The following is a 24,463-nucleotide window of genomic DNA, read 5'->3' as shown; positions in this document are numbered from 1 at the left end:
TACTTCGATATATAAACTCAAATTGATCTCTGACCACTGACAAAGTATCAGACTGGAAAGCAAATCAGTTTCATCTTTTAAACTTGAGAGTAGAATGCAACAATTAGAGGGCATATTGAGTTAAATGCTCTCTTCACATGAGGAATAACATGCAGGTGTGTGAGAGAGCAAAAAGGAAGATAATTAGTCAGTGTTTGCTAATTTTGGACATTTTGAAAAGAAAAAAACCCCCACATCTCAAGAATGGAACCATGCCTCTTTCAACCTCTACAGAGTTCAGAAAACAGATTTGCTGTTGGAAAACAGATTTTTCTGTTGAAAAAGAAGATGTAGAAGAACTTCATCAGGACACAACAGTCTAATAAAATACAACCCAAAAATGTATCAAGAATTTTATGCTTAAAATATATATAAATAATTTGAAAAATAAAGTTAGTGTTTATTTCTTAAATAAAAACCATGATAATAAAAATTGGGATGGGCATCTTTTCAATACGATGAAGAGTCAATAATGAGATTTCACTGGCCGTCTTCATATTATGGGCTTAATAAGTAATTTCAAGCAACTGGTCTCAAAAGAAGGAAGGTATTCAGGCATGCTACCAGCTTTGAAATTCTGTCAGTTCAACTGACATTTCAGTAACTTAGATACTGTTATCTTACCCCCTGCTATAGGCTTAACAAGTAACAAGCTTAATGCTTTTGTAATCTTTACGAAAATGTCATTCTCCCGCTAGAAACACATTTGTGGTCCTGGGGTATTATGTTCATATGGCCTTTAAAAAGAGTACCTCTTTTTTATTAAAACTTCAACTCTGTATGTTCAAGCAGATGGTTTTATTTTCTCCTCAGTACTACTCATATTTCCATTTAACATAATTATGCAGTAGAAATCCAATATAATACTTGCAAGGATAAGAAATAAATAATATGTGACAAAGAGGCTGTGAAACACATTATTTCCTATATTAAATGCAAAGACATTTATTTTGTTTCCCCTGAGTAATATGATCTTGTTTTGGCTGTCAAAATTTTAGAGGCTTCCCGAAGAACAAAGACAACTGCAGAAATCTGCATCATATATGTATGTCCACTGGTTTTCAATTTTAACTTCCTGTTATAAAATTCCACCAACACTATTTGCTCCATTATTTTAAATACATGCCAATTAAACCTATTGAATATCTCAATATTGACTGGCTCATAATACAAAATTAGGAATAGCTGGCATTTATGAAGTAAAAAAATCTAATGATGACATATCTGCATTCTTACTTGATCCATCTGTGGTGCCCATGCCATTTTTGTTGATGTCATGTTTTCTGTGAAGATTACATATGCATAAGAAAGAAGGGCTATGGTTTTACTTCCCCACCTTTCATGGATGGAATGGACTTTTCACCCCATCCGTGTAAGATATAGGGAGGACTGTGCCGTACATCACCACAAGCAGTGCGGCTCAATGAGCCAGGAGCTGCAAAGCCCATTTGCATACAGGTACCATTCTTTCCAGTAACTGCTACATACCTTGTTTTATACAGGCCTCTCAAGACCTGTTCCTATAAAAGCCTCTGCAGAGTGACAGAGAGTGCAGAAATCAAGGAGAGGAGGAGATGCCAAGCAGGTGAAAATATAATGGAAGCACATCTGCTGTCATGCAGAAACAGAAAAAGAACCAGCATGTCCATCAGAAGAGATGAGCAGGTTATTGTGGGCATGCTGGAGTAAGAAAGAAGTATGTGCAAGGAAGCCAGGAGGTGAAGTTCCAATTTCTGTTATCATTCTTTCATTTTTGTCTTTATAATGTCTAACAGTCACTACAATAGATACGTAGGTCTTGAAATATTTTAGAGCTTAAATTAATGTGAAAACTCCTTTAAATAAACCTCCATAACTGACTTTTAAATTTTATATTTCTAAAATGCTTAGCCCGTAGCAACACATTATAGATACAACTGAAAACTTGCTTTTATTAATGCAATGATCCCGAGAATATAATGAACTTGAACTGCTGAGGCAGGGTGTGATACTGCATATTACAATCTGCAATCCCTATGGGCTACTTTCCATTAGCATGCTGTACCTCCACTACAAAAAATGCAACAGGACTTTCCAGGACAGAACAGTAATAAGCCAGGTGACTGAGACACTTCCCCCTTCCTCCTAACACTTCTAAAAAGCCAGATTTGAACAATGTACTACAGAGCAGAAAACATTGTGGAAAAGCAACATAAATATTGTAAATTATCTGCTATAGATTGTAATCTGGACAGAAATTTCAAAAAAGGTGCAAAGATGTAAATATTAATTACATGAAACCAAGTCTGGAATACTTCAATTTCCAGATATAAATGGGGGAATAAACTATACTAAAGTTATTGGGTCCTAATTATTCCCAGACATGAGTAACTGTTTTTTTTCATCATGCAGTCACAAACAGCAGGTACCAATGCTATTTTAGGCATATTTTTGATACATAAGATGAAGATCATGGAAGATTGGTTGTAGGCAATAATGGTGGCTGGAGAGATCATAAACCAACTGATTTTAAATTAAATGGAAGCATAAAAGCAAGTCTGAAATGAAGGTTCTTTATTTCCAAGGGAAGAAATGATTAACTAGGGGAAATAAAGCCATGCGCACATGAATGTAGAGAAATCGAATTTAAGTCAAATGCGCAAACCCCAAAATTCACATTTCAAGTTAGTTGGACAGTAAATTGCTGGGAATATGCAAGGATAAGTGACCTTAAAGGAAATTTGCCTTACCAAGTACTTTAATTTCATGTCCCAGAGTTACCTTCATTTCAACAAGTTACTCCAAAGCCTGTTTCTTTTCTTGGTCTCAGCTCCACTCCCCAAAAGCAGCCCCCCTAGACAATACTGGTTCCTTGTATTTAAGTTTAGATATATGTCATATCCACATTAGGTGTTCCCTCAACACAACATATTCCTTAGGAACTCATGAATATTTAAAGATACTAAATTTTAAATATCATAATTTAAATCACAGTTTGCATTCGAATATATCTTTAGAATAAAATGAAAGTTGGTCGTATTCTAGAAAAAGAAAAGAGAAGCCTGCTGGACACATAAGTAAGAGGGTCACATATTGGGGCAAAAGTGTAAAAGATGAATATTAAAATACATCAGTGAAGGTAATTTAATTACTTTGTAGCTAAAAATGTACTTAGTCACATCTGTATCACTTCAGGTTTCCTCTACTTTACAATAATATTTTCTTAAAAATAATCAACTACTAATTTTGAAGAAGACATTATGTATTGCCTCAGATTTAGAAAAAAGAATAAAAATAATAAATGTGCTAAAAATGCTGGGGGTTTGTTTTCTTGGTGGGTTTTTTTTTTTTTTTTGTTTGGTTTTGGGTTTTTTGCAAATGCCATTAGATATGAGAGCTTATAAAAGGATCTCTGGTAAGTTTGTGACTAAATATAAATATGAAGCCAATGAATTAGTGTACGTCAAAAAAAAACCAACCTCAAAGCTCTAACCTCTTTTAGTTTTAACCATACGAAATTTAAAAACAGGCTAATCAGTCTCCACATGTATTTACACTCTCTCTGTATACATATTAAAAAAAGAGAAATAAATAATACCAAAGAAAACCTTCCACTAATATATAAAATATGTATAATTTCATGGTTTTTAAGTTTCTTTGGCTGATGTCTTATCACTTATAAAAGTAGCTGTTTCTTCATGTAAAAAAGATGAAGGATTAGGATAAATTAGTAATGCCCAATTTAACTAAATTAACATTTTTGTAAACAAAGAATCATGAAAAAGGTTCAAAAGGTAAAAGTATAATCCACATTTAATAGACTTTCTGCAAATAATTTCTGAAAAATATCACATTGGAAATTGAAGCAAAAAATCATAAGAGATAAGCTGTAAACCAGCTGTCTGCATGGTTTTTCCCGTGCTAAGCATGTTAACAGATACATAATGTTGTTAGTATTCTTTTAAATACTGTAATATTACATAAATTTTTGAAAGACACATATGATTAATATGACATAAAGGCTGAAACATCATCTTACAAAATTATATCAAAAAATATTGGGGGGAAGTGAGTAAGAATCATTTCTTGGATATTATTTTAGCAAATTGGAAACATCAATGATGTGCTCAGAGTACACAAAGCACAGAGAAATTATGACCCACACTAGGTAAAAACCTATTACAATAACGTAGCCAAAACACTAGCAGTTCGTAAAAACCGCACTGTAAAATAGAGTCACTGATTTAACTGGGAACAGGATCAAGTTATACTATAAAACCACCTGCCTCCTAGAGTTAACAATTAAAGATGCCAAGTTGCAAAGAATTTGCCTCTTTTCCCATACCATTTTCCTAGCTTCTCTCTAAAACCATGCTCATCCTCAATCTTGATAAATGGATACAATCTCATTACAGTACTTGACAAAGAACTGTTCTAATACAGTATGAAAACAAAAATGTTAATTCCTTCACAGATAGATTTTTATATATGAAATATTTTAAAGATTCATAATGCTGTTAAACCTTGTTATAGTCTGCCTATATTTTCCTGACAGAAGTAGGTCATCTAAAGTTTTCTGAGGTTATAATCTTGTTCATTATTTTATGTTAATTTTTTCTCTCCTGTGTAGTAGTATCAACTACAGCAGGACTTATGAAAAAACCAGCCAACCAACAAAACCAACCAACACAAAAAACCCCCAATAAATACAACCCAACAAACAAAAAAACACATTTCCCTGAGGCTGGACTAAGTAAACACAAATCATTTTTTCACCTCTGGGATAACAGTCCCAATTGAACTCCCTAGATTAGATTATTTTGCTGTTCTGAAATGTACTGCTTTGATGGTTCCCACAGGCAGAGCCAACATGCATAAAAAAAAACAAAAAAACCAAAAAAAACCTAAAAACCAGATTAGTATAACTGTCTTTTAACTAAGAAAAAAAAATTCTCTTTTCTTCCTTTTCTCCCTTTCCCTCCATACTCCAGCATGCTTTTTTGTTTTTTTGTGATTTTTTTTTTTTTTTTTTTTTTTTGTTAATGAGCAAATTGGGTATCGCGGTCGACTTATTAAAGGCAACTTATTAAAACTATCTTTTAACTACACTGATGTGTAAGTACAGACTTCCACTCTCAACTGTGGGAGGGCAGCAAAGGTATCAGAATTTAGTAAGAATTCCAAGCAGGAAAAGCCACTAAGAACCTCTCTACCATTATAAAACTCCAAAAATAGTTATTCTGTAGAATTTTTTCCAGAATGGTTATTCCAGTGTGAACTGCCTTGTGAACACTTTAATTCCAAAGGAAAAGTGCTTTCTTTTGACTTCGTGTAGTACAAATGTAGTATATAAAAAAAATTATAAAAGAGAAATCTTTTTCTTGAAAATGCTCTTCATAGGTGAAGAGCATTTTCAACAATATACATAAACTTTTCAATAATAATAGTTTTGTTAATGATACAAGTATAAATTTTGCTTGAGTTTATAAATAAAAACAAATAACAGGGTATGTCATGCCTGCCAAATGAAAAAAAAAAATTAAAATCCTCTGTAACTTCACAACTCTAGCCCCCTATTCTGCTCTAGCCTGCTGACTTCACTCACTATTGTTGCTCTATTGTTTGGCTGCCTGCAGCCTATAACCAGAGATCATCTAGAACAGTCTGATGCTGCAGAAAACTAGTAAAAGAGACTGCAAGCAAATCAATGCTTGCCTCCCTCACCAACCTCCTGAAGTAAAATAATATGAAGCACTACACAGTGAAGAAATGAAGACATGAGTGTGACAGCCACTGTGAAGAAAGTAATTTTGAGGATTAAATGATATTAACCAGCAGCACTTCTAACACATTTTGTGAGTGCTAAGAAGATAGCTGCTGCACCTGCAAATCTGACCTTTAATATACTTCAGATCAAAGTAGATATTTCGATATTGCAAGCAGGTACCAAGATTTACTTTTCATTTTTTATCTTCCTTTTTTCTTCTGAATATGTAACAGAACTGTGGAAATCTGCCCTTGATTTGCTGGCGACAAAGTATGTAAAGACACATCTTGTGGCACAAAAAATTTAAGCAGAAGAATGACTATCCTAATAGATTGAAGGACTGTTCTCTTCCTTCTTGTAATAGAGAAGCAGTTAATGTGTGCTTTTATAGAGAGCTACCCTTACAGTCACTTAGAAGCAAAATGGAGATAAATGAACTTCCCCATCTTTGTGAGCTGCTTTGAGATTGAAGGAAAAACAAACCTAAAAACTTCCAATTCCGTATCGGTCATTTTTTGTCAATGAATCCTCTCACTGTATCCCATCTCACTACGTAACTCAAAGATACATTTCCTGTCATTTATTTCATAACTCAAGTTTACTCCGACACTACTTCTCCTTGCTTCCCACCAACACTCCATCCCACTAATATATCATCAGCTCTATGTTAAAGTACTTATCCTTTCACGTAATTTGTCTGCATGCCTTCTCGCTTACCTTCTCTTACATATGTTCCACGTATTCCTCCATATTTCAGCTCCTGTTGAAAAATTATTTCTGCATTTCTTCCAGTGTAATTTCTAGTTGACTGACATTAACATGCATATTGACTTTAAAACTCACAAGAGTATAATTTTATTCTGTGTAGAGCTGGCAAATCATCACCTCACTCACTCTCTGTGTATGTTGTACTACCCAAAGATCTATCTTCTGTTTCTCTATTTTTCACATGATTCTAAACTTTTAATATTTTCTGTCTGCAAACTACTTTGCCTTTATGGAAGGTTATGTTTCGAATAAACAGCTCTTGCACATGCAACCACGTGATGAACGTTTCCATTCTATATGACTTTTTCTAAAGTTCTGATTCCTCCTTTTACAAATCAGCATGTTAGACTCCCCAGCTGTGGAAAGCACAGAAAATACCACATCCATAACAGACTCCTTTCCTGCCTTAAATTCCTCAGAACAAGAAGAAAGGACCAGGTAGCATTAACTCTAACTTACTGCATTTTCACAAGATTAAAAAACTTAAATGTATTATTTATTTTAGGATTAGAATCTGTATAGTAATCTTTTGTGTCAGCTCTGATGTATGAATCTGTGTCTATTTTATGGTTGCATTATTGTACAGACTTTCCTATAATATCCTTTAAACTTCTGACAATTTGAAAAAGTGGAGGTAGAAGGCAGAAGAGTTTGTGTTTTCTTAAACCTGGATTAAATAGTTTTTATTCTATTATACATTTCCACAGTTGGAATAAGTTAGACTGAAAAATATCACTATGATGTGACAATGTTATCCAGTGAATTATAATTGTGTTTCTATATACGTAAGCACAAGATACTCTCCCTAACTTTAAAACCTTTTTCATCACAATTTTGAAACAGTCTACAGTTCAACTGCAATAATATGGTTAAAACATAAAGCTGCAATTAATAATCTCAGGCCTCTCTCTTTATAGGAAATAATGATGTACATGAAAAAAAATTAGTATAATTAAAATAATATCTAACTACAACGGACATAAAATAAGGCTACTAACCCACAGCATGAACTGTTCCTCTATGCTTCTTTGAAATCTTGTTTGCCTTAACTATATGTAGAGCATTTTCTTTGAACTGCAACTCACAAAGTCTTTCAAGAAGAACCGTCATTTCGTCAGTGATGGTAACCAGGTAAGTTTCATTAATAAACTTCAATGATGAAGAAGAATCAACAGTTCCACATAGCAGATATAAATCTTCTTTTATCATTGTGCACAATGTGGGTACGGAACTTTGGTAACCATGAACCACCTTATCGAAGTTTGTTTCACCACAGCTAGACAAAATACAGTTTTGTAGAAGATCTCTAACCACTTTATTTTGCATATTTTGATACTTTGCTAAGACTTCTGATTCAGGGTAAAGAAACAGAAGGTGCTGTATGCACTGAGTTTTAAACTCCATTCGTTGTAAAGCATTAGTAGCTGTTTCTTCTTGACTTTGGAGTCTGTTTACTAAAAATTGCCGAAGATGCAATCTCACATCATCCCAGAGAGATTTCACATCCATAGTCGAATCATCCTCAATGGCATGAAGGGAAGATGTTAATTCAAAAGATGTCCCACTTGGAGTACAGGGAAATGAGACACCACACTGACTAGAGAGATCCAGAAGGAAGTGAAGTATCATTTCTTCTTGATTTTGCTCATTCTTCAGCAAGCTTTGCTATCAAAAGTAAATAAGAGTATTTTAGATATGTTTTGTTTATTCCGGTTCATAAAATCATCAGTTTCATGCTATGGTACCAAAGGTTTCCAATGCTACTTATCTTACCAGCAAATAAGATACTCAAACGAATTATTATATAAGCAACAGAAATAAGAAAGCCTGTTTTTCCATGGATTTATATGCCAATCTATCTCCTTTTCTCCCTGCTCCAATAACTTGCGTTCATCTTCCCATCTTTCTTACATCCTCAAACTCTTCTCTGAACCAATTCTAAACTGCAATTCAAAGGAAAGCTTTGGAAAGCTCATTAGGTAAGCCTTCACAGCCTGTTTGTTGTGGTCTGCACACACATCTTCGAAACAAAATGGTATGAAAAATTACTCAAGATTTATAGAGATAATGACAGGTTTTGCTCGTCAAACCAAGACAGGAATTTATAAAAGGAAACATTGCTGCTTTATGTGTCCTGGTTCAACAACCATCAAAAAGGCCATTCTAAGGGTAAAATAATCTTCCCAGGACCCCCTTGAAGAACTAAAATCGAAAACTTGTGAAGAATTGAACAGGCTTAGATCACATAAGGCAGAAAAATAAGAAGCTGTGTATCCTATCAAACCACGATTCAGACAAATACACTAACAATTTATCAAAATCTCCTTCCTCTTTCAGACAAACCCCTCTGACTTTTTATAAATCCATTTCCTGCATCTTCAACATTTTTCCTATTGGAGATTGGATGTGGCCACAGTCCTAGGCCAAATTCGTAAGGACCTGCTCTCAATCCTGAAGCTGTACCAAAGCCGCCTACAAATTTCCGCATCACAGTCACAAGAAAACTCAGTGAAATTGATAGTACTCTTGATTTTTGGGGTTTCAGAAACCAAGTAAGCAAGTCTTAGGTTAATCAGGATCTAGAAACTTCGTCCCTTACTCCCCTACCACCTACCACTTCTCTTCAACACAGAAAAGCATTGCGGCAAATCAGTTAAGGATAGCTGTTTCCACTAACGGACTTCATCTGGGTCTCCCAGCTATCGTCCATACTGCAAATAAACACCTGGCAAACCTCCGCCTTCAGAACTGCTGATTTATTTAACCTACAATACTTGAGGAAATTATTAGTTTTATTCCTTTTTCCATTTTGAAAGAGAAATAAATAAAATTTGACTATGGTACTACATAAATATAATAATTTCCACATAAAAAAACTGTACAATTTTTCTACTGTATCAAGCTTTTATCAATAGATCATCTGTAAAAATATAAAAAAGACAGAATCTGCACCAAAAGATTTAATAGGTTTTTTTTTTTTCTCCCTCATGCTTTTGAGTCACAAAAATTTTCAGTATCAGACCTTAAATTCTTTGTTTTGGATGATTCAAAACTGTTGCATTCTCATGGAAGAAAACAAGAGTTTAACCTTCCTTTTGCCTTCTACTCTGGCATACTCCATGACGAAAATAAAAAATAAAAGACTTGCACCACAGGAGCTAATTCTGAACGGAAGACGGGGAGTATATTGCCTTCCATAAAGGAAAGTCTTAAAAATAATAGACTAGCTATTTTTCTTCCATTTTACACCTTTATTTCAGAATGTTTCCTATGAATTTTTTTACTTACAAGCTGGAAACACATGGGGAAGAAAGAATAACAAAGGAAGTTATCAGTCAAATATCATCCTACAAAAACATCTGCAGATGATAGAAATACGTATAACTAGTTAAAATCCTAAATCATACATATCAATATGCATATACATAAAGCTGATTTGATTTTTTTTTATTATCTACTGAAGTATGCTGAAGTTTTGTAGCCCCAAAGAGACTGTGTCTCAGTGTGTAAACTGAAACCCTAATCACTAACCACTGTGATGAAGAGTCAAGTCTCCATAGGTAGACTTTTGGAGTTTAAATGTTTTCTTTTTCTTTTTAATGAATCATGCTCAAATACTATATTCTGAAATAAAGAAAATGAGAAGCTGTCATAACAGTGAATATAACTGATGCATGAGGAATAATGATAAATCCAAAATGTCTTCCAAGCAAATCCCTACTGCTGTTTTTTAAGGTTAAGCAGAAACATTTTTATTCATGAAAGCCAGGAAGAACCTAAGTACTGTTTCAAGCCCTTTGCATCTTAAATTAAGGCTTGCAGATGCCATAATAGACTTAGTGTTACTCAGAAAAAGAGCCCCTGAAGTGAACTCCGAGGCTCTGAAAACAGTGTCATCAAGTCGTCTTGAATGTTGACTATATTGGCATAGGCTTTCCTATTTAAAAATTAACCTGTAAAAATATTTCAAAAGATGATGCCAAAACTCTTCAAGAGGAAAAGATCCAATTAGTATCCAAAGGTTTTAGAGAAGCACGAAAAGTTCTCTTACAAGAAATTTAGTGACAATAATATACAGGAAAACATTTGCAGTCTACCAACTGGACTACTACCTACTACAGACTACTACCTATCACATCAATAAATAAATACAATAAGATTAAGCTTTCATTTAAAGAGAATTTGTCATTAGTTTAGCAGGAACGGAATTTAATGAAGATCTGTTCACATACATAGTCAGCTTTTAAATATTTAGAATTATAAAACAGTATACAGGATGACAAAATTTCACATAGTTAAGATTTTGTTCATAAAGAACCTCTCAGCATTTCCATGACAGTTCACAAATGCATAAGAATACCACGCTAATAATAAACCTAAATACAGCACCTCAGCTAAAGCACATACAGAACTCTCCACTATTTTTTTAATCGTTCCAATAGCTTAAAAGATAAACAAAATCCATACATTAAACATTAAACATACATAGTAAAGGATAACAATGATTAGGGACATTTTCCTGAAGTAGAAGACAGGTTACTATTATTGAATATGAATTGTATGATAATTAAAAGCTTGCAAGTGAGAAATTCGGTCAACTGAGTAATTAGTCCAATGGATGAAGATACACATTTAAGAAAGGTCAGACGGCAATAATCTCATTAATGCTGAATATTACTGAAACCACTTTACTGCAGAATTGTTTATGGAGCTAAAGAGTATCTACTGCAAGTATAACTTCTTACAGATAGATTGTCTATGCTAATACATGTACACTTTTCATCTGCAGTCTCATCTACACAACAGGCTGGATTATATTGAGCCTGGAAACAGTGATGTCCAAGTTCCTGAGCTCCTGATGTTTTCCTGATAAACTGTGCAGAATTGAGACTATAGGGATTCTCACCCTTTACTGTCTGTTTAGCAGCCTGCCACAGAGCCATTCTCAAGGACTAACTGTACTCCAAAGCCCACATCCAGATTGTCACGCAGTCAGTAAGCTCCTGGTAAGCCAAAGAGCTAGAAAGCACATTTTCTCTAAGAGATACCCCAAGTATTTATCGCAGAGATAGGGACATTTCGGTGTTTCCCAAACAAATGCCGCCACCTGGTGTTCAGGTATATGGTTTGAACAGACCTTGGAGAAGGGAGAGCAAAGGATGAACAGAACTAAGTCATCATTGCCATACTGTCTTTGGAGGGGGTTTAAGTAGGGAGCTAACTGGACTAAGGCGTAATAAAAGACTTCATAAGTTAGCATTCTCTGGGATTCTCTCATTTTTTCTAGATGAAGTATGACATTAAGCAATCTCAGACATCCTTGAGTGTGGTGATTATTAACAGCAACATTCATACTGTGTTAGAAGGGGACAAAAATCTTTACTGCATGAACATTAAAGACCTGGTGTTTCTAGAGATGACCTCCTCAACTGACTCAGCTTAATATCCAGTCGATTAAAGGGTGACTGAAAGATCGACAACCCCCTTTAAGAAAGAGTTGAAAAATTGAGAGGTGAGTTGGTGAAGCTTGGGCTCTAGCCAGGAGATAGTCCCAACGGACAAAATACTCCACTTCTCCACAGCAGTTTTCCTCTGCCAGTGCAGCCAAACTTAACCTAAAGCTGTTCATGGCCTATAACTAAATCTTGACATGGGAGTGACAAAGAAAAATCCACTGGATACCATTTATTTGTTTTGACACTCATACATATTTACATCATCTAAACACACACGTACATAGTTTATATATAAATTTGCAGGCTGTCATTTACCAAGGTATCATCCTTCATTTATCTAGCTAATTCAATTTCACAGACTTCCTTTTCCACAGATATATTCTAAGGTTAACTTTTAATAAAAAAATTTTGATACAAATGGCTTCTAAATTGATGGAATTTTTTATTCGAGTGAAATTTGATTTCTGGTTATATCTACTTGTACAACTTGCCAGGACAATGGATGTAGCTCCCACACTTCTAATAAGAACAAGTAGACAGGTAATTAATACTTAAATAATGCACCAAGAACAATAACCTGTATTAGATGAATTAAATTCATACTGATACAAGTGAAGAACAAGCAGTAACAGCCTCAGGGTAGACAGTAACTTCAGATGTTTTTCACCAACATGTGCTCATAAAACACTCCTAGCAGTGCTGAACATGTGGTAGTATCAGTGAAAAGATTTTGTCCCAGGTTTGTTTATTTAAGGCATGATAAAAAGGAAACATAACCCCCTGCTGTGGATCTAAAACCAGTACTAAGCCTTATAATAAAAATTCTGGACTATACTCACCGCAGTGAAGACTGACATGAGAACACTAATTAACCTTAGCTCCCCCATCCTCATCACATAACCAACTTTCCCAAACATTGAAGTCTTTAGTAAACAATTTTTACCAGGGTCCTAAGGAACTCCATCAGCTCTCCATGGTTTGTAGGACAAGGTCTGAGAGAACTAAAATTGCAGTTGTTTAGCCACTGAAGGCAGTCAGTTGTGCTTTGCAGTATTTCATCAGGACATATTTCATTTACTTCTGATTGCAGGTCTTTCACACACTGTTCTATGCTAAAAAAAAAATTAAAAATAAAAAAAAAAATCACAGGATGTTTTTTCATAACTTGGAGACAAAAGCATTTTATATACTCCTTATTTCAAAAAGAAAAACTATATCAAATTAATGTAACACTAGTTCTTCTTCACAGATTAAATTACTCTTGCAAAATAAGGCCTGAATTTGCAGGATTAATATTTAAATACAGTTGAGCTAGAGCTAACATAAATTTCCTTCAGGACAGACTGCACCATCCTCAGTAAGTACTACTCCATTTCTCCAACAATCTTGTACTTCTCAATACTGTTGCCAGTGAATAAGACATCATCCAACCTAAGATCTGGTCCTTGATGCTTAATTAGCTAAAACAGAGCATATAACCTGAATCAACTACCATATTCAAAGGTGAATGTGCCATTTTGCCCTTTTAGCAATCAGCAGTTGTTTTATAATACATAACATATATTAATGATTTCTGAAAAACCCACTGACATCACAGAAAATGCTGAAAAGAATTTTAGAGCCAGTTATGCTGAGGAGGCAGATCTTTTCTTTCTTGTTTTTGTCGTTAGAGTATTTGAAAGAAAATAGAGTTTGTTTTCAAGGCGCTGATCCACTCCTTAAGATTCATCTAGGATCATCATCCTATTTATGAAATCAGATGTGGCTGCTATGGTTGTTACAGGAATTTCAGTTGGAAAAATTGCAAGAACAACTGAATATCCAAAATAATTTTATTCCTAGTTGTGTGGACACTGAAAACAACAACAAGAAAAAAATCCAGAAACAAATTAAGTCTGTATCTTTTCCAACAAAACCACCTTTTCAATATTTCAGAAAGACTTTATTTTTTTCTTTTTTTTTTTTAAAGTAATGCTTAATATTTTATATAGTTTCAGTTAGAAAAATAGTATTGACTAGATCTAGGCAGATCTAGGATTAATACAAAGACAACCAATAATAAGACTGTTGCTAGTTTTGGTTTATTGAAGTATTAAGTGATTCTCACTACTATTTGAATTTTATTTTGGAGTGTATTAGTTATTCCATTTATGTTCTTACGGGTGATAAGGGATGCAAGGTTTAACACAAATTAAAATTTAGTACTTTCTATCTGTGCAGAAATACAGGATCAGATGAGACTTGGCTCTTAACAGGTATTTCAATGTCAGATACTTTTGATCATATTACTTTCTATTTCATGATATCAACCGAACAACAAACTTGTCTATTATACTGCTACTTGCCACTCTATTTTGTAGAGATGAAGTATGGCTGTTTTTTCTTTAATTGTTCTCTAGCATTTTCAAACTTGACAATTTTTGGCAAAAGTAGACTAGAGAAGATTAGAAAAGAGAACAGGTAGAGGAGAAAAGGAGAATGAGAAGAGAGAGAAAAAAATAAAGTGGAGAAAAAATACAATCTTTCAGTGCATTACAGGCTGGGACAAAATACGAAATTAAAGACTTCTAGTTTAAAAAAAAGAAAAAAAGGAAAACTGTATTTTTTGAATTAGTAGCCCTGAATAAAGTTTCAATTTTTTTTTTCTACATAACATCTCTGTGTGGAAAGATTAATTTTCCATGAAATGTGATATTTTTTGAGGAAATATTTTTTCTTAAAAATATAATTGGCTTTGAATATGAAATTAAAAAATATTAAACACTACTAACATAGTTACATACTACATAACAATTTGTACAAGAAATCAGTGATGAGATGCCATTCTGCATATCACCCACTGACTGACTATACTTCATCATTTAATTCTGCCTGCAGTACTGCTTTCAGGATGCGGACGAAGTATTTATTTGATTTTCTACTGGATTTTCTCTTTTATTGAGTGATTTGCATTTCATTCTTTTGCAGATGTTATGCAATCTACCCGAAATTCCTATTAGCTGTTTCATTCTGATCAACAGCAACCAAGTAAATCAGTGTCATTCATACCTTGGGGAACTGAGTATGTTTGAATGGACATTTTAAAAACCAGTGGAAAAAAAAAAGCAAATGATCACACTAGATTAAGTTCAGAGATAAACAGTAGTCTGTGATTTCCTTTCAACTTACCTATAACAAACACAAAAGCAAGAAGTATATTTTTTCTGAAAATGACATCCAGCCTTATCTATGATAGGTTTTGCTTTGTGCCTTTTGTTTCTTGAAAATACAGTACTAAATAATAACAAGCTGAATACGAAAACTGCATCAACTACAATTACAGAATGCAAGGACAATCATAAGAATGTAAGTGCAGAAGAAGTGTAGCATTTTGAATGCCAGAAAAAAAAATACATAAATTGTTTCCAAAACTATGACTATAAAACTTCTAAAAAAAATTAATCAAAGTAAGTAGGTCATTTTGAACAGCTTATTTTCCCATATTTAACTGTATTCAGTAAGAATTATGGGTATATTTGCTTTACGCTTAGAAGACATGAAGTAAACCATTCAAAGTGTATCTACTTTAACAAGATGAAGTCACAACCTTTTACAGCTGCATTACCTTCAGAAACCAGATTCAGTAACCGCAACTAATGGTGAAATATAAAAAAAACTTTTTAAATTTATGAATACATAGGTGGCCTGTAAAACACCTCTATGAAATTGATGTAAAAGACTTAATCCTGAGCATGACTGAGTTCAAAATGAAGTGCACTGCAACAAGTATCTTGCTATCATCCAAGGATTTACCAGGAGCACAAAGGACCTCCATGAAAAACAACTGCTCTCTGCTTGTGGCCTGGCTCAGGTTCCAGATGGGATTGTCCAGACATGAATGCCAATTCTGAACTTGATAAAGATTGGTATCTATTTTTTTAATTTGTGAAACCAGTTTGTGGTTGTATTGTGAAACAATACCTAAGGCTTTTATTGTGGTGTGCTGATATGTCTCATTCAAACATACTCAAATAGATTACAGCATTGTGACTTGTAAAAGGGACTACTGTTGTTAGTCTCTGCCAATCTGCTTCAATTACAAACCTCTTTTTAGGCTTATCTTTGACACATGAATCTGTGTGCTAGCCAATAAAATACAACCTCTGAATAGGCGACAGCCTTCTCAAAGCCGGATATTTTGGTAATTTGTCCCAACACTGATAAGGGGATTAGAGGGATAAATTTCAGTGACTCTCCGTGTAGGTAAAAATCACAGTAAATCTGTTGATTTTATTTAATCCTTTTATCCCAATAAAGTAAACAATGCATTAGTACTAAAACTGGTCTTGATTGAATAAAAATATTTTCATCTTGTTTGCTTCCAGTATACTGTATATAAACATGGTCTCAGAAACACTGCTAATTTTTTTAAGATTTTTCTCAACACTTAGTATTACAAGAACATGGTTAATTACAGGTACTTATTCCTTCACATTAATCACATAATTAAATATTTAGGAATTTGGTTACCTCTGGGAAAAAAAAATGTATTATTTGGGTTTAAAACTCAATCATTTTAAGTAAAAAACTTCTGACAAATAGGATTAAAATTATTCTCACTACGTAAGTTAGTATTTAAAACTTTATAATTTCTTAAAAGTATAGGAAGAATGAAACTTTGACTTTCTTTTTTCAGTAAGGAAATTTGTTAGAGTTTTCAAAACTGCAAACATAAACATACTTCTGATACGAAAAATGTGCTTAATGTATTTAATGAATTTCACTCTTAAAAGTACGATTACAAAAAGCCATATAAAGTGCTAACTTCCTTTTTTCCCCACAAATAATAGTTTTTCATTAAATGCAAATATATTTTGTTAAATTCAGCGCAGAAAATAAGCTCCGTTTTTTAACAAACTGAGTCATCAACCCAGTTGATATCAACTGACACTATACATGTTCAATAGAAGCATAAATCAGCTTAAAATCATGTGCAATGAATGGAAGAATACAACCACATCTGTGTGCAACCCCATCTAAATCAGGAATACAAGATCTGGAGTAAAGAGGGAAATTAGACACAGTACAGTACTTAATGCTTTTTCCCCTGTCTACTACTGTTAACTGGTCCTATGCTCTGTATGTATGTTTTTTGAAACACTCTCTGAAACACTAAACCTTAGTGATAAGGCAAGGCACACAATTCATGTTTTAGCTGCTCAGATACCAATTTTGAGACATTGCTGAACCTAACTGGAAGGTGCCTAATTCTTCCATTGGAAACTAGCCTATTCCTGGTCAGATGGAACGTCTCAAGTCTCTGTCAGTGGTCATTAGAAGATGCAAAAGAAGAATAAAAGCACTGTCATACTGATACAGGACTATTTTGAAAAGCACAGTATCAAAATGAGGGTTGCTGTCTACATTTATCATTTTCCATTTCCTAAGAATACTATGAGTAAGTTGAAGGATGATCTAACTCCTTTCAATTTCTAACAAGCACCATTTCAATTTATTTCACATAACATATGGAGCAGCCATAAAAATGACAATGAGATTGGTTAAATTAAACTGCTGAGCTATAAGGAGAAATTATCTTTAAACCTCATGTTACTTATGCTTAAGATCCTCATATTCATGGACATCTGCTTTTAGAACCAGTTTACATGTCTTCTATTAAGAAGAGACGGTTTTAAAATTAATTAGATACTTGTTTTCACTGTTTTTTGAAGAAAGAAGCACTAACATAATCCTACTTTACTATTATAATGTATATTCATTAAAAAGCTTGAACACTAGAGACCACTTCATAAAAAATCAGTCATATCATTTGTAAACCTGTGTGTCAGAGTAGTAAAAAATTTTTGAGAAAGACTTTTACCAGTATAATACCCACAGGCATTTTTATCGTTACAATTTCTTCATGACGAACCAAAGATTTTGGCTTATTTCATGAAAACTGACCTGCCAAAAGAGAAACAGTAAGGAAATTTCCCATGATCTACAGAAAATTTCATGTGGTCATTGCTGATGTCTCAGCACTGCTGTGTGTTTATAAACAGGAATTTAACCAAAAATATAAATAACTTACTTTCTAGTAACTTTTAAAATTATAATCTAACTGAAAAAAAACACAAAACGATAAAAGAGTCATGCAAAGAATGTTTTAATAACCTTATCTTGAACAGAAAGAAGAGATTTTACCAAAAATGGCTATTTATCACCTTGCAAGTTCCTGCAATGCTTATAATAACTTACTTTAATACTCATGGTACATGGTATCTCTTAAGATTTCTAAAATTCTGGAAAAAAGAAGAGATTATTATTGTTTCACTTCTATAATGTTTACATGGTTCCATGTTAGTCTATTTGACCATCAGCTTACTCTTCCTGGCATCTCATTAACCCAACTGTATAAACGGATGAAAACCCTGTTCATATTTTATGTTCTTTACAGTCGCGACCCCAACAGCACAGGAGAAAGCCAGAACGTAAAGCTGCTGTTCTGATAATATAAGGGCTTTTTGCGTGTATGCTAACATTTTTTCATAGCTTGATTATGAACTGAATACACAAAAAAACTCCAACTGCTGAAGGGATTTCACATTTACAATCACTTTCAAGTTATGTGCTATAAGCCTGGTTTCAAGCTCTGCACCTTGCTTCCTGCTTAGAAATACTAAGTATCAGCTGAAAGTTTAGTTCTGTGGATTGCTCAAAAATTAACTCTTATTAATTCTTAATCCTCCAATTAGGAAAAAAAAAAAAATCCAAAGAGTTTTGATTAACAGTAAAAGGCAAGGCAAATGCAGGGAAAGACTGCAGGGAAAGACTGAAGGCAAATGGCCATCCTGATGAAATTACAATAACAAAATCATCAAATAATCTGAGACTATCACTGCACATAAAACTGGCCAGTAGTGACAATAGTTTTGAGAGTTCACATTCACCTGCTTCTATAAACTGATGCAAAAATAAAGTTAACATTCAGGTGTAATAACGGCTCTGTTAATAGAATAGTGGCACTTACTCCCTTAAAACAAAACTTTTTTTGTTATAGTACCAAACAGAATTGGTATAATACAAAACTAGTGAAGGTAATTCAACTGCTGGAAAGCATATCTGATTTGTCGTGTGACACAATTTTATAAAAGCTATTCAGTTGGAAGGCAATAAATGAGCATTCAAGTGATTTACACACTTTTGGCTCATAATTCTTTACACAATGTTTTATTTTTAAAAATATATATATGCTGTGTACTATTATGTTTATTCTCTGTGGTATAATAAAATCATAAATCTATCTGTTGAAAAATGGATTGTATTCCAGTTGTATCACTGTAGCACATAGAGCTGCTCTTATCATACCACTTACAAAGATCAATGGTAACTTGAAAATGATTTCACTCCATGCTACCTCTAATATATTAGCAATAAAAGGACCCTTTTTAATTTAAAAGTCATATCAGCCGCTGTCCATCTTCTTTTAAACTCCTCTCCATTTCTGAAACTGACATATTACAGGAGCAAAATATCACCTGGTAACTACAGGGCTACTTTCTGATTTTCCTTCTGAAAATTAGTTTGAAAACTAGCTTAAGTGTCAATTCAGCAGAAATACAAAGCTTTTCCTGGCATATGTCGCTGTGTACCACTCCCTAATCCATTTTCCTGCTGCCCTTGCATAAAATACCATTTGGATCTTACAAAACTTACAGAGAAAGGCCTTTCTAATTTGTAGGTCCATGTCCTAAGACAGGGACAATCGGCCTTCTTAAAAAATTACAAACAGTTCCATTGTGATGATAATGTAAAATGTAACACAGAATGTTAATATAAAGTAGCATTAAAAGGAATGAACATCTGACTGGCTTTCCCACAACCAAAATTTTCTCAACCAGCAGCAAACATTTTACACACATTAAAAAACAAAAATAGCAGTAAAACATGCATTCCAAAGGCTCATCTTGATAATAATCTTTCTAACTCTCGAGCTGGCTCTGCATAATGACAACAAAATCACCTTTATCTAGTAGCTGAAGAGGTGACAACAAAACTGCCAAAAAAGCTGATGCTGTTTTTTCCCAGATATACAAGACCATAGCAACTCAAAACTTAAGTACTCATTACTGTACTATGGCATCAACTAAACTCTAAGTATCTACATTTCATTGACGTCAACAGCTGGAAAATTGTAATATGAAATCGCACTATGCAGTGGTCCACAATAGTGTATTTTCCAGATCTTCGCTATTATTGCTACTCTCAGATTATTACTATCGCAACTACCTCTGTAAACACTGTTTTTAAATGAGAATGTTCAAAATGTGAGGTAATAGTAATATAAATAAAAAGCCTGAAAAATGTCTCAAGTCTGGCATAAGCAATATAGCAATAATTCAGAGATGGCCTAAATCAGTTTTCAGTGAGATATAACAATGGTTTATCTCCATTCTTCAGGAAGCTGTTTGGGAGCAGAAAAAGACCTCTCAGAAATGTGGGCTTGATTAAAATTACACAATTATAAAACAGACGTCATCTGAAGACTATTTTCTTGAAATCATGCAACTCTCTAACATGCACTGTTATGCAAAGGCAAGCATTTTCAAAATTTAATACAAAATTATGTTATTTATTGTATCTCTGATACCTAAAGGGGCAATTAGTTTATTTACCTGAGAGCATCTTTCAAAGTATTTTAAAGGTACTAAAGTGTTTAGCCACAAAACACTGCCACTGCTTTTCAAATAAGGCAGAAAACCTTGAGCTGATTTTTTTGTAATGGTGAAAAAATCTGCATTAACAAAGAACTCTTTCAGTACTCCACTGTTTCTGTAGCACTGATTACACATATTAACTTCCTTGCTTTTTCTACTTCCATTAGAAATGCTTAAAGAACACACGGGGTTCAAATTTTGCCTTTTTGTAAAATTCTGTAGCTCTTTCAGTGAATAAAATTCTATCTCATAGCTGTTGGAAATACAACTGTCATGGGACTACATATTTTCTTCCTCCACTATCACACTTATTGCAGTAATTCCTAAGATTAAGATGATTCAACAGTAAAAAATGCCATAGAGAGAAAGACTATATCACAAAAATTATTTGGCATTAAAAATTTGTTAAATGCTCAAGTGGTTAAGGTAAAATTACTAGTAAAATAATTATAAAAATTTTAATCTACAACTAGAAAAGAAAGAAGACAAAAGCCATATTTCTTCCTTAATGCAATGACTTTCACTAATATTTTGGATGCAAATAAAATACTCTTTACCTAGAAGAGTTCTTCTTTATTTTTTCATCAAGATCAGTAAGGATTTGTTGAAACTCCAGTTCTGTACGAAGGACATCCAACAAACAGTCTAAATTGGAAGAATCTAGAGAATACTCTCCTCCCCATTCCATTTTCAGAATCTGCAAAATAGATACAGTGGTTAAATAATGAAAAAACTCAGACTAGAAGTACCAAAATATACATCATTTTGTTCCTTGGAAACACTTGGACTAATAAAGGAAGTGTTTATGTAGTTCTTTTACCTTAATCAGAGTAGTAGCTTTCTTCCCCCCCCCCCCCCCCCCTTTTTTTTTTTTTTAAGATCTGGAAACAAAATTATCCCTAATATAAATTTCTATTAAATAAAAATAAATATATTAGAGGGTAAATTTATATTTTCTGTGTGCTTATAATTTCTGTCTGAGGAGTAACTGCTGTTACTCCTTTCACAATGGTGCTGGTACACCATTGCAAATATCTAGAACATAAAATTACAGACCAGAACAAGTGTCATCTTGCTTTGTACACATTTTACTCAATAAATATTTTGTCAAAACATGTCAAATCCATTGGCCTACTCAAACTAAGACACTAAATCCCAGTAATCTTTATATTAGAAGCAAAACGTTAGCAGAGTTTTTTCCTGTTTTGTGTTTTTTCTGTACTCTCTTTTTTGAGAAAGAATGAAGTTGGTTTTACAAACAGTGATGACTTCCTACCAAAGTTAAAGCTAAAATTACATGAAAAGTGGAATCTTGCTTAATAACCAGTGTATTTCATATCTACTATTTAGTATTTAATTACAGTATTCATATTGCAGTAGCGACATAAGAAACAAACATAACTAGTCAGATGCACACAATTTTGGGGCAACAAAATGTAATGAATTAATAAATATTTTTCTTACAAGCAATATTCTTTTATGAAGCAATTACAGTGTTGATTGGAAATTTACCTAGAGGCACTATTAGAAAAGTAGATTGAGAGTTTTTCTAAGTACATATAAGATACATCCTCTAAAAGAACATCAGATTAACACGCAAGGTCAAGATGATAGTTTTTGAACAAATATGGGTGCAGACCTACAAGTAGCAGAACTGTGCATTTCTTCAGCAGAAAGATTAATTCTGGTTTTGCTCTTTCATAACAAAGAGAACATGAAGGTCCTTTAAAGCCTACTGTCTTGCACATATGACCTAACAGCAAAATACTACAAAATATTTTATGGATATGTAATTTTCTTAAATTCTCAGAAGCTACAGAATACCCCTTTGCAAATACCAATTCAAAGACTTTCAACATTTTGGAATGTAGCTGAAACTCAGTCACCCTTTCGGTTAAAAATTTTGAACGTAAATCAAATACACATAATTCATTGAGGGAAGATCAGTCTTTGAATATAAGACTTGAAGTATCTTAACATCTGTTACTGCAATTAAAGACACTGCAATTAAAAGCAGAAGTTAAATGGAAAAGATTAAGCAGCGCTTTACAGAACTGAGATAACAGGAATACTGAAAATACAGTTGTTCACTCACATATTCTTATATTCAGGCAAGGTCACCCAAATCCATTCCCTTTTCTCTTCAGAAATATCTCAGAATATCTATAGATTGTGATGCTAACTCCATTCAATACTTACAATTCAAACACATCTTTTATTCAACTATGCTTGCAGAACAGTCTGTGGTTGGTGTAAAATGTACTCTGTAGTAGATACATGTAATGCAAAAATAACAACAGCTTGGAATGACTCAGAGTTTTTATAATAGCTGCACAATCAAAATTTTATATTTATTCCAATTTCCTTCTGTTACACGATAGCCAAAAGCAGCTCGTGTTCCTCAGAAAAATATCAGTATAGTTTACAGACCACTTACCATTTGAAAAATTCATCATATGAAAAAAATCACCTTGTTAACATGACAGCCTAGTTTTCATGTATGCATTCCTGTAAGACTTCTATGTTATACTTCTTCAGTTCACTCGTCAAAAAAAGGTAATTATTCCTTTCACTCTCGATTTATGAGAAAAAAAGCAACATTTGATTATTTAGTTTTCAAATACTGTTTTAGATGGTCAGTAGTAATTTCTTCCTGTAAAAATTGAAGAATTTCCCTAATATGAGACTACCACATAAAAAAGAAAAATATAAAGATGTTTTAGAAGGGAAAAATAAGTACATCAAGATATAAATTCACACAAATTGAGCATAAATTCTGTTATTTAGCATAACCAGTGTCAGGGCTCTGGGTGCACTAAGACGCTTTAACTGCCTGATGACCTGGACTCTCAGAGGAACTAGACTATCACTTTGGTGCCTGCCTCTCTTGCATCCCTTAGGGGCAGCAGGATGGGCACCAGTTTGCCAAGGCCCTTCCCCAGTCACTTGGTTTATCCACCTTCTCTCCCAGACCTGAAAGAGCAGCCAGTCATTGCTGCTCCCTGACAGCCAGTATGACACAGCCCTCCTCTGATGGCAAAAAATCATTTTTGTTAATAAATAAATAAATTTCTTCAAATTTTTATTATTTGAGATATGGTAAAGAACTCTGCTTTGAAATTTCAAATTCTTTCAAAGTATTTTAGACATCAGCAACCCACTTCTGCAAAGGTTAATTTAACACTTGTTATTATGCTTCATAAAAAGTATCATTCCATCATATTTCTTTTTATTATTACAGTGAAATATTGTATGTTTTGAGACTAATGGTCCTGGAGAACCTCTTTCAGATGCAACTCAATGCGTCCCTATCTGTAATAGGTATAGTTCTTTTCAAAACACATGAGAGGACCATTCATTACAACTATAACAATGTAACTGTCAATCTTTTTAGTAGCTACTGAAGAAGCTTAACCTATGCACAGAGTAGCTTAAGAAGAAATATTTTTCAGGTCTCTTATTTTAAACCAGGGTATCAACACAAATTAACTTCACTGTAACAACTTACCACTTCTAACAAACCTAATGTTAAGAAACAATTTTTATCAAAACCCATTAGTCCTATTTGAAAAAACATTATGGAATACTCAAGTTGTATCAACAGACACTTCTTGCTTTTTCAATTCATATAGTGTTTACCACCAAAGAGCACTTTTCCTTTTTTCTTTTTTTTTTTTTAATATTTTCTTTTTCAGTGTCAATCAAAAGGAAGGAATCTTCTCATAGTACTCCTATATAAAATGATGCTTAGTTCAAAT

The 24,463-nt window shown here is 33.5% G+C and overlaps 1 protein-coding gene across 7 annotated transcripts in view; it reads right to left on the bottom strand.

Moving 5' to 3' along the window:
* Positions 1-24,463, bottom strand: part of KIAA0825 (KIAA0825 ortholog) — a 253,246-nt gene that overhangs the window by 200,225 nt on the left and 28,558 nt on the right. For 6 of the 7 annotated variants that reach the window (XM_030471435.1, XM_030471432.1, XM_030471433.1 and 3 more), the window contains 3 exons: positions 21,263-21,402; positions 12,953-13,121; positions 7,552-8,218 (listed from right to left, as the gene is read on the bottom strand). In XM_030471435.1, coding sequence (XP_030327295.1) covers positions 7,552-8,218; positions 12,953-13,121; positions 21,263-21,393 — 967 coding nt within the window. In that variant the 5' untranslated portion in view covers positions 21,394-21,402. Of the gene's footprint in view, positions 1-7,551; positions 8,219-12,952; positions 13,122-17,884; positions 17,953-21,262; positions 21,403-24,463 lie in introns of those variants that run through there. The other variant, XM_030471438.1, reaches the window with a different exon arrangement.

The sequence above is a fragment of the Strigops habroptila genome, chromosome Z (genome assembly GCF_004027225.2).
Source record: "Strigops habroptila isolate Jane chromosome Z, bStrHab1.2.pri, whole genome shotgun sequence".
Taxonomy (NCBI): domain Eukaryota; kingdom Metazoa; phylum Chordata; class Aves; order Psittaciformes; family Psittacidae; genus Strigops; species Strigops habroptila.
The sequence above is the reverse complement of the archived record's forward strand: the minus strand, read 5'-3'. Positions and strand labels throughout refer to the sequence as shown.